General features: G+C 38.4%; 1 protein-coding gene across 9 annotated transcripts in view; it reads right to left on the bottom strand.

Moving 5' to 3' along the window:
• Positions 1-12,020, bottom strand: part of MOCOS (molybdenum cofactor sulfurase) — a 223,742-nt gene that overhangs the window by 182,096 nt on the left and 29,626 nt on the right. For 6 of the 9 annotated variants that reach the window (XR_011000724.1, XM_068195381.1, XM_068195370.1 and 3 more), the window contains exons 2-3: positions 2,743-2,832; positions 89-155 (exon numbers count right to left, since the gene is read on the bottom strand). The exons of 1 other annotated variant lie outside the window; for it this stretch is intronic. Coding sequence is in view for 5 of the 8 variants with exons in the window: in XM_068195381.1 (XP_068051482.1) it covers positions 89-155; positions 2,743-2,832 (157 nt within the window). In the remaining 3 variants the exon portion in view is untranslated. The remainder of the gene's footprint in view (positions 1-88; positions 156-2,742; positions 2,833-12,020) is intronic. 2 more of the 9 variants (XM_068195409.1, XM_068195419.1) reach the window with 1 other exon arrangement.

The following is a 12,020-nucleotide window of genomic DNA, read 5'->3' as shown; positions in this document are numbered from 1 at the left end:
ACATCAAAGTCATCAAAACAGTGCAGGCCTAACCAAAATGAAAGCTATTAAGTCCATCACACAACATCTGAAATAAAGATTATTCTACCTGTATCGAACATGCTCGATTGTGTCATATGTCAGCTTGCTGCTGATATTCTGACTATGAGGGTTGCCTAGGAGACAATAGAGATACAGAAATTAATCATTAATCACAATTTTGCTATTAAATTTCTCTTTTATCAAACTATTACACCAAGAGAGCCTAAAAGATGATAAAGATTCAATGTGTACTTCACAGCAATTCCCTGAAGCCCCTTAGTCAAAAGAACAGAGATACAAAAGGATAAAGTAATTATGACAGACCTAGAAACTTCAGCTGGATCTCTTACTAATATTTAGGCAGTTCCCCTAAAAAGAAAATGAACCTGCATATGCACAAACTAGAAAAACTATAGACAGAATGTACATTCATAAACGTATTTGTGCAGTAGCTAAGAAGCAAAAGGCAGGATCTGGAGATAACAGACAATCATGATTGGATAGAAGAATTAATCCTTGTTTTTTTAGTGTCTGAAATTCAAATAATTCATCAAAATATAAATTTTATTGCAGAATTAGTAGCCACCTTAGCCCAGCTCAGCATAAGCATATATAACATTTAAGACAGCATGATTTTATCTTCCTGAGCAAAAAGATTCCAGCAAAATTCACTCGGACACAGCACACTTTCCTATTAACAAATACTTAGAGAACATGCAAAAACAGTTTGGAAAGGGAATAAGGAAAAAATTGCTATATTAACACAGTTTTTGCAGTAGGCTCCAATATTAGCTACTCTTTCCAAAATTTAAAAGTTACACTGCTGAAAGTTGTTGAGTGAAGGTGTTGAAATAATAACTTTAGAGCTCAAACCCAAAACTTAGACTTTTCATGTCTGATGTTGCATTTCTGTAATTTCCAATTCAAATATTTTCAAATAAGAAGTGAGACTATCTTTTGCTTATATTAGTTTCCCTCATTTACACATGCAACAGCTTAACTACAGATCTTTGGGCCTGTAGATTATCACCAAGAAAATAAAAAAGCTGTAAGTCAAATTCCCCCCTTCATTCACATCTGTTTGTTAAATTAACTCTTCCTATACTGTCCTTAGACAGCATTTACTGTCCTTAGAGTATGAGATGTAACTGGAAAAAAATATTGACCAAGCTGGAGCTCTTGTTATAATTTTAGATGAAAATACCAATAAAAATATACAATTTGTTTTCCTATAGCATTATAGGTAGTATGCAAATGTGCCCCAAACTGGCAGTACTACTATTTCTATCACAAGCACTCAATTGATTCACAAATTATTTTTTTTTCTGCCACAGATGGCACTTATTAAAAGGGTTGAGCCCAATGTTGTTTGAAGAAACTAAGATTAGAGCGCAGACATTTCACTTTACAATTTCTGTGGTGATAGAACGTTAATTTTTGTACCACTGGCATGCACTTGAATAGGAGATCTTGAATGTAATCAAATCAATGTATTTTGTTATAACAGGAAAAAAAAGCCCCTATCTCTATAAAGAATAACACTTATTTTGTAGTGGAACTCAAATTTATGCTCTGGATCCCAGCCTTTCCAGCATTCAAGAAAAAGAATAGGGGGAAATGACATAATGACACATGGAAAATGAAAACTACCCAAAACTCTCAAGTGGCTTGCCCAGGTGATAAGCACATGTGTGCCAGTGCTGGAGTGAACAAGCATTTTCTTGTAAAGCAGTGGTACCTAGTTCCCAAGTGAGGAATCCCTTTGTTCCATGTATCAGGGAGAACAAGAAAGACATAAAACTAGCAAAAAGGACACATGATCCACAGACAGTAACACACCATAGGAAATTTGATTACTTCAGTAGGACTTCTCACAGCATAATACTGTGCAGTTTTTTTTTTTTCTGGTTGAGCATGACTCACTCTAATGTAAATTGTCTCACACAGTATCAATATTTCTTATACCATGGATGCTGCTGACTTTGTATAAAATCACAATCAGTGTGTGATTCTTGGCTAGATAATACCATCAGAAAGAAATGAAAGGTTTAGGTAGAGGATCTGGGGATGAAGTACTTACAGGTGGTGCTGTAAGAGTTAAATCTCCACCCAGATATTATGCAATTCTGTAGATACTTTTACTCACATTCCTCTGCACAGGATTGCTTTGGCAACACCTATTCTTTTTCTGAGTATGCACCAAAGTCTAATAGTCAGAGCAGAGCAAAGTCTAATAGCACCTATTCTTGTGCCTAAATTCACTTGGGATCTTTGAGCTATGCTTTCTTCTGAGTAGAATTCTTATACTGAGTCACAGTATAAGCTCTTTTTGATGACTCAGAGAAGGACGGTGATTCTGGATTCTGGTCCTTGCATAAGAAACTAGGTTTGCATTTTTGTATGGAAAAAAAACACAAAGAATGAACAGTGCTTATAGCTAAAATGTATTTCTTTATCCCAAGCCTGGTGCCCTTAAAAGAGTCATGCAACAGAGCCACGTTTGCTTTGATCTTTCTTCTTTACCAACATAGACAGGTCCTTGGCCACCAAAGAATGAAGCTAGGGGTGACACAAAGGCCTGTGCTTCCTTTGTAAAAGCACTGGTCTTCCAACTACTTTACAGCAGCATTAAAAAGCCTGCAGAAGGCCTCTTCCAAGAAACTCAGTTTTGAATGATTTAGAAACTTGAGAAGACTCATGGGAACGTTGCTTTGCACTTACCATAAGTGTTGTTCCTGAGGTCATCAGTAAAAGCTTTAAGTAGACTCTCTGGGAAAAGCGCTGAACCAGCATGGTCAAGGTAAGTAATCCCTAAAATACAAATACAATTACTAGTTTCAATTTTTAAAAGATTCAATGCCATTTTCTCACACAGATTACATTGTGAAGTGCACCATTTAAATACCTCTTTTCATTCACTAGCAAAAAATAAAAAAAAAAAAAAAAAGGATTAAACAATACAAGGCAAACATTTTGATTACCTGTGTATAATTTTTAATTAAAACCAAAGAGGTCCTTCCTTTCATGCTTAGATTACACAGTCCTTGGAAGAGAGAAATCTTTTGTTTGGCCTGTACAAAACTGAACAAGCTAGTGTCTTCAGCCATAGTACCCTGCTAATTCTAGGCACTACTTATTATGAAAACTACTATTACCATAATACTAATAATTATTATTAACAGCAACAATGATAGTGATGTCTCCTTGCTGACAGGCGACACAACTCTCTCAAGAACTGACAGAACCAAAATTGTTTCTGAAGACCAGAAACAGGACTAGTAGAAGTTTTAATGTATTTAATCACATCTCTCCATTCTGCTGCACTTAACATTCAATTAATTTTTTAAAACTCCTTTTATATTATTAAACTATTGCAAAACTTTTAAATAAATGCTTATTGGAAATAAAGGCTTTTTCATGTTTGGCCATTTTAGATTTCTTAATGTTTAGTAATTATTCCTCCATTTCTCCAGTGTGTTTCATGCTCTTTATTAGTTTTCTCATTTCACTTACCTTAAGTATTTCAACCTATTTCAAATTTTAATAATTATGAATATGATTAAGATTAGAATTTATTAAGTATTTTAAAGGTCTTCCATTTCCACATGGATTTAAAATTGAGTAAAGCTTTAAATGAGACGTCTTGACACTTAGAAATATATCTTATTATATATTATGTTACTGTAGTAGTGATCCAGTGGGTAAAGCTGTGAGGCAGTGCTAATAATAAAACCAACCCAGACACCCACGCCTTATTTTCAAAAGAGAAAAGTCCTCTCCTGCCTTAAGATTTCCTCACTTACAGTGCCTGGCAGAAGTAGAATTCTTAATGATGGCTTGAAGTCAGTCAAGTTATATAAGGTGCTTCAAGGGGTGGAGCATGGACAAAACCAGAGACAGCCTGTAGCTGTACAGGTTTTTTTAGGTTTTTTACAGGTTTTTTCAGGTTTTTAAAAAAGAAGAATCCTACGAAGTTTCTCCCAAGCAGTATGAAGCAGCACAGAGAAGCACCCAGGGGTCAAAATGCATATGGAGTTCTGTCCTGCTCAGTTCCCAATAGATACTCAACTCTCCACAGGAATGCAGGGCTTTGGAGGGAGACAGGCACACTGCCCATGGCAGGACACAGCCAGGCCCTGCCCAGCACCATGGTACAGCTTCTGCCAGCAAGGGGACAGCAGCTTTCCCTCCAGCAGGACATATGCTCACCATGGCCACCCCAGGACCTGCAGCTTGGCACCAAAAGCTCAGGCAGGCCCTGAGATGGAGTTAAAGCATGGAGCAACAGCCGTGACCTCCACCAGCTCCAACAGCAGCAGTCAGGGCAATAGGCAGCCCACAGTCACTGGCTACAGCTGGGAGAGGTGGGAAAGGCGAGACTGGGGGCTAAGAATGGGAAGAAACAGCCCTGTGGAAGAACTGCTGAAGCACGGACAAACAATTCTTCAACTAATTAAAGTTGAAAAGAGGGTGTATTTATTACAGCACTGGACACATGGGGAGTAACCTCCCAAAGACGTGTAAAAAAGTCACAAACTCCTGCTCTCTATTTATCCAAAAAGGTTTTACATATTCAGATGGTTTCCAGGACAGTTTCTATGATGCCTATTACATAAACATTAGCTCTCACCTCATATTATAATTAGCTGAATATCCATTATGGCTGTGCAACTGTCCTCTTTAATTGTGGGTAAGTAGGCTTCTGAAGAGGAAGTAAGATATGGGTTCTCTGCTTGCTTTTTCTACCTCTATCAGGATCAGGACTGAAGGCACTTGAGATGATAGTTCGTGTTCAGACTCAGGTGTTTATTTTTTCTTATCCATGTTATAGTCTCACAGTCCTGAGTTCTGCAGTCTTTCATTAGCAAGGCACAAAATGGCCAACTATCTCTTGTTACGTGGTTGTTTAAGGCTAAACTATCCAATTAAGAAATAACACCTAAATAATTTTCCCTTTTAGCCCAATAACTGATCACTCAAAACCCACAGTGCAGACTTTTCTGTCCAATTACAAAATTCCACCCAAGCCCATGAAGAAGAACAACCTGTCTCTGCCCTAAAACCTCCATTTTGCTTCATATTTATTACTATATTCTAAAACCCCAAATTCTAAGTTTTCTACCCTGTGATATTACACACTTCTAACCAACTACACACCCGTAATCCCAGTGCTATTAATCAATTTTGGAAGCCTTCTCCACAGCCTCAGGTCAAATGCAGTGCTCTTTTATGGGTCTGTGCCTTTCAGCACAGAAAGTTTAAAATTCTCAGCACCCAGGGTTCCAACAATAAGACACCTTCCTCATGGCAAACTCTTTACCCGTATCAAGTTGGCAGGGCTCCTTGGCTGGCAGGTCACAGTCCAAACCACCTTTCATTCTTAGAAGCCAGTGGTATTTATGGTTCATGCACTCGTTACAATACTTCATATATCACCTGTCACTCCCAACCTTGTTTCAGTTATCCCCACATGGTACAAATTAGTATCCTTGTTAAGCTCTAATCACAGTATATGATCTTTGCCAACTACATCTCTAACTTAACTCCTTAATAGATATAGTTTTCACCTTCTTAGTTGCATTCCTAGCTCAACCCTTTGACTTACTGCTGTCCTGGAAGGAACCACCTTGGCCAACACTCTTCCAACAAAGCCTCCAGAGAGGTGCCATTTGGCTCTCATGGGCACCAGGAGCACAGACAGGTGATGCTCCTCTATGAGCAGCTTCTGTGTTTGGACTTTTCCATCCCCAAGGATGGAGACAGCACTGAAATCATTACACAGCCCGACAGCATGAGCAAAAAACAGGCAACCAGCTGAGGCTTCTCAAACACAGACCATCTACTGACAAGTGACAGGCACTTTCCCATACTGACTAACACTCCTGTGAGACAATGTGGACTAAAAGACCTCTAGGTAAAGGCTCTTTAAGTTTTTTTTTTTGGTTTTTTTTTTGTTGTTTTTTTTTGTTTTTTTTTCCATATGTAGCTCATGATGAATGATAATATTGCAATTTTGTGGAATGGAAGTATAAAAAACAGCTAGTCATTTTTTAAATTCCTCCTCTGGGTACAATACTTTTAAAATCTGTGAGGAAACTTGGCTGAGGAAGGAAAAATTATTAATTCTTAAACTTTTATTTCATATTTAATGCTGCTGTTTAATTGAAAACAGAGAACAGCATTTAATACTCTCTCCCACTGCCCAAAAAAAGAAATGGGCTCTCTTGTCTTTTGAGGCTGCACTGAAACAAATACCTTCATTGCTATTGCACTTTTATGATGTAGTTTTTCCTTGCTGTCTTATTCCAAATTGTATTTTTAAAGAAAACAAAAAAATTTAAACATGTATAACACAACAGAAAAAACATATTAATAACTTTCATTGCATTTTTCCCCTGGTTTAATAACATTTGCTATTTTATCTTTATTGAATGCACATTAAGCAAAGAGATTTGTCAGTATATAGAGAACAATACAGTTCCCATTGTTTCACTGTGGTATTTAGTATATAGGTTGCCAGCACTATAAAATTATACTGTTTATGGGAAATAACAGGAGAAAGAAAATATAATATGATCAACCAGAAGAACATTAAAATGCAATATCCATCAGGATGTCATTTCATTGCTCAAGGAAAATGTAAAATTAACTTTTAGCTTAATTTACATACTATTATGTTTGGAGTGGGTAACTGACTTCACCAGTCTAATAACATACCAACTATTTGATAAAATCATATTTCAGAAGTAGGGTTTTTTAATACAAGTATCAAAAACCATGCAAAGTGTTGGCATTAGTTATGGAGAGTTATTCAGCCAGAGTATCAGTTTATAAGCTGCAATATTCATATGCTAATATCCTTGCAGATTAATTTTACATGGGGAACTCTTTGGGAACCAATACAGGCCAGTCTGTCCTGCTGAAAAAGTCCAAGCCCAGCTACTTGATCTCCTTACATGCTACAATTCACCTCTTAACAAAGCATTTACCATCTCTGTGTGCTCTTGGCCCCTTGTAAAAAAACTTCATGAGTGCACACCTACATACAGCCTCATAAAAGCCAGTTTAACTGAACATTTCTATCTCTTAAAAGAAAAAAGATAATTTGCAGCATTTCAATATTAGAGTTTAAGGCCAAGTGAGAACACTCAACTGCACAAAAGTCTAAAAACCTGCAAAACATACAAAGCAAAGGAAAACTACTAGATTAATCTTTGTGAGCCAAATATCTGCTTCTGACAAAAGCACACTTGCCTAAAATGTGACTGCACCTGACTTAAAAGATATTGAAAGACATCACGTGATGAACTGAAAGCTGAACAAGGCAGTTACATCTTTACTAAATCTTTTAGTAAGTGCTAAGCTGTGTCAATGTCTACCACCAAGAGGATAGTGTAGAGGGGGAAACACAGAGAGCCACCCTGGAAGCACTTCCTACAGTGGCCTGGTGCCACATGGCACTAAGTGACCAAGTTGTCTCCTACTTCACAACCCACCCATAAACCCATGTCTAGTCACCCAGCTCCTCTCCAGCTAAATTATTACTACCTTGGTATTATGAAATATGTTCTTGTAATCCTTGAATTTGTTCTTGGTGCTACATTTCTGAACTTTGTCTAAGTATCACTTCCAAAGATAACCAATTTACCTACGCACCATCTGGACACTCTGTGTTCACCTCCTTAACCTTTTGTTATTCTGTGATTCTACTACAGTCACTAAAACAAGCCAACCTGAGCTTCACAGGTTATTTCTCACAGTCCTGACACTTCAAAATTCCTGCACTCCAGCTGATTATAGGCTGCCAGTTATATTGCCAAAAGTCTCATAATAAAGAATGAAATGTGTAGTTACAAGGCAGCAACTCTACAGAGTCATAAATTTTGATTGGTGGATACATTTGCAATTCAGTAAGATTATATACACAATATTACTTGGAAAACAGATACCGAAAATGCCCTGGGGAGAGAATATATATCTTAAATATGGCAATATTAACAAAACCAGTATGACATAAAAACAAGCTAAAGGCAAAATTAAAAATTATCTGTCAAAAGATAAATATCACATTTCCATCTACCAAACCATAAGCAGGAGAAAAAACAAGTGACAAAATAGGGAGAAAGAAGTGGGCTCTACAGAGGCTGTAGACAAGTGTGATATTGTTTGAACACACAGAGGTTTTAACAGGTAGCAACACATCAGGTACCTCAGATTCCTAGAATCATAGAACGGCTTAGGTTGGAAGGGGCCTTAAAGATCATCTTATTCCAACCACCATGTCATGAACAGGGACACCCTCCATTAGCCCAGGTTGCCTGAAGTCCCATCCAACCCGCTCTTGAACATTTCGAGGGATGGGGCATCTACAACATCCCTAGGCAATCTGTTCCAGTACCTCACTACCTTCACAGTAAAGAATTTCTTCCTAATATATAATCTAAACCTAACTCTCTTCCAGTTTGAAGCCATTCCCCCTTGTCCTGTCTCAGGTTGGAAATGGGGGTGTCTATTCTATTCCTATCTGTTAGAGGTGCGACAGTTCTGTTAACTGGGCAGTTATGTTCTGTTAATTGGGCAGTTTTCTTTTATCTTGCACAACCAATCCTCCCTCTGGGGAGATATTCTCTGTTAATGGGCCATTGAGTCTCAATGCATGACTGATAAAATTACATCATCCCATTGGGAGATGCTTCACACAGAGGGAGGAGCCAAGCATTCCTAGCTGGATATAATCTGAGTTTTGGAAAACCAGAGGCAACCTTTTCCACTGGATTCCCAGAGGAAGACCAGGCCCATCTAGACCACCACTGGATCTTCAGAGGAAGACTATACCCTTCTACAGGATCACTGCTTCAAAAGAATGTCACAAAGGAGGACTGCAGCCACCATTCAATCTGACTGCTACCGACACCCTGACCAACAGGGTGTCAGGTCATATTCTGTCAGTGTTGTTTTGTATTACTGCATTGTATATTTTATTTTTTATTTTCTTCCCTAATAAAGAACTGTTACTCCTGCTCCCATATCTTTGCCTGAGAGCCCCTTAATTTCAAAATTATAACAATTAAGAGGGAGGGGGGTTTACATTTTCCATTTCAGGAGAGGCTCCTGCCTTCCTTAGCAGGTACCTGTCTTTTCAAACCAACACACTGTCACTAACTACATACTCTTGTAAGAAGTCCATCTTCATCTTTCTTGTAGGCTTCAAGTACCAGAAGGCTGCCATTACATCACCCCGAAGCCTTCTCTTCTGCAGGCTGAAGAATCCCAGTTCTCTCAGCCTTTCTTTATGGGAGAGGTGCTCCAGTCCTCTAATCATCTTGGTGGCTTCCTCTAGGTTATTCCAACACGTCAGTGTCCTTCCTGTGCTGAAGAGCCCTGAGCTGGATGCAGCACTGCAGGGTGTGGGGTTCTCACCAGAGCAGAGAAGAGGGAGAGAATCTCACCCTCCTGGCCATGCTGCTTTGGATGCAGCCTGGGATATAGCTGGCCTTCCGGGCTGTTCATCACACATGGCTGGGTCACATCCAGACACCAGGTTATTTTAGTAATTGAAGTCAGATACCCTTTAGAGTCAGCTCCTTCTTTCCAGTCACCGTGTAAGACTTAGCTCCCTCAAGGGATGCTCCTAAATTAAAAAGCAAAAGTAGCTTTAACTATGTGATGTAGTACATATAGCCTTTCTAAAAGTGCCTGAAGTTCCTGACACAGGGCATGATATGCCTACACACTGTATGGACAGACAGATAAAGATCCTCATTACGCAAAACCATTAATGAAGCGCATTAAAAAAAATGCTACTAATATGGATAGAGATTTGCCTTTGCTGAATATTTTCTGGATTAAACATTTAATGAATATTTTTACCTGCACCTTCAGTTCCTTTTTGGCATGGATTTAGACAAAAACTATCACTTCAGATTATGTTTTCTCAATAAAAACATGCCTCTCATCTACACACTCCTCTTCTGCTAGACAAAGTAATATTTTATTTTCCTTGCTTAGGGCCAAGGAGCTCTTCAAAAGACCACAAAAGCATAGTGCTTGATGGACAAGGCCATAGAATACTCAAAGCCTCAACAGTTAGTATGCAGTTAAAGGAGTTCCTCAGCATGACTTGACTAAATTGCTGCAGGCCTGGTAAAGTAACACAGCAGTCAGCCCACAGCCGTGGGGCACATTCTGCCAGTCCAGCAAATTCATCAAATCAAGTAATCACAGCTTGACCCGACCACCAAATGCTGCTCCACACTAGGCTCCAACCAACCTGGATAATGGTATCAATATTCTAAGGGCTGCTATCCAGTTATTGAGTTCCATGGGAAAATGGTGTTTAATTAATGTATTTGAGTGTTTGACTTGATGGATTCATTACAGAAAGCAAAGCATGAAATGTGCAATTACATTTATCCATAATAAGTTCCCATTATTTTTTCTATGTGCTATTGGCTTACATTATTTGTTCTCACTGCATTATTACCTACAGCAAAGTAGGCAGAACATCAAAACCCTTTACAGAGAATACCAAACACTCTCTTTGCCTGCTGTACTTCCCAGCAGGGGCTATACAAACTCCACAAAAGCTCTTTAGATGGATGAGGTTATTCAGTGCCATTATGCACTGACACTGTTCTATGTACATGAGTCCTTACTTGCAGGTTTCAGTTTACAGCTTACTGGTACTGAGGAAGAGGGGAGGCGCAAAAGAAAGCAATGATTTCACATTTACTAGGAAATCACTTCCAAGCCTATGTATTCTTCACAGCTGCAGAAAAAAAATATAAATAAAAACTGCAAGCCATCAAATTTCATCATTTGCCAACTCCTGTGTTAAATGAGACTGCAGGAAAAGGATCAATCAGCACTCCCCTTCATCCTTACAGGCCTACCTGTAAGGCATAGCTTTACTCAGTGCATCACTGGGGCAGGATTAAATATCAACTACACTCAGTGATGTTATTTCCACGGACAGCTTTAATGGGTTGTGTGAGACCAGTTGAAGTCTTATTTATGGGCATGAACCAGAGGTACCCCAGCTTCATACAAATAACCTACTGCAGCCTGTCTCTCTGTCTTTGGATGAAATATACATCACAAGTGATTCGTATTCATGCATTTCTTCACACAACTACAACTTCCTCAGACAAAAACCAGCATTCACATCTCCCTAGTGAAGATATGATCATCTTTCAGTCTCCTTCTTTTTGCCCTTTCCCTCCGATGAAATTGATTACATGAAAGAAGAGTTGAAAGAGAGCACATTCCCCATTCTTCTATTACCAGAAAATGCTTTTGTTGGTTTTCCAGAAAATTTCACAGAAACATGCACATTTGTGTAGGAAATAGACAGTTTTGTATAGGAAAGAGAATTCCCTCTTGAGATGAAGACACAATGGTAAAAATCAATGTTTAAGGAATCATAATAATTGTTTATAATAGCAGTCATTACCTAAACATTCTAGCAGCATACTCCTGGGTTTTTTTACTTCTTTTTCTTCCCATAAAACAGCCACAGACTTTCAAAAATATTTAAAACTGACTTTTCTAGTCAGTTCTACTTCTTGATCTGTGACCTGAAATAATGGGCTTCATATGAAATCTAGGACAATATTCTCTCCAAAATATATCAAATTAATTGTGCAGAGATATACAGAAAGCCTTTTAAATTAATTTATGTGTTTCCAAATGCACTAGAAGATAAACTAAGTTCAAAATAAAAATCAAAGAGTAACCTTTTCCCTTAAAACTCATTTCATTATACAGAAATAATTCTTTATGAGCTTCTGGCAGCTGGAGCCTTGGGTTGAACTTCCAACCACAGCAATAATTAAAAACCCACAGAAGAACTGGTACACACAATGAACACTCAGTGACAGAGAGCAAAAGTCAATTATCCCCACAGTTGAGGCCCTGCAGAAGTACTTCCCGGCCATCATTCCTTCCCAATGACAAAAATCATTCCTTCCCAATGACAAAACACGTTAGCGCCTTGTTTG

This window comes from Anomalospiza imberbis, chromosome 1, assembly GCF_031753505.1.
Source record: "Anomalospiza imberbis isolate Cuckoo-Finch-1a 21T00152 chromosome 1, ASM3175350v1, whole genome shotgun sequence".
NCBI classification, from domain to species: Eukaryota; Metazoa; Chordata; class Aves; order Passeriformes; family Viduidae; genus Anomalospiza; species Anomalospiza imberbis.
The sequence above is the reverse complement of the archived record's forward strand: the minus strand, read 5'-3'. Positions and strand labels throughout refer to the sequence as shown.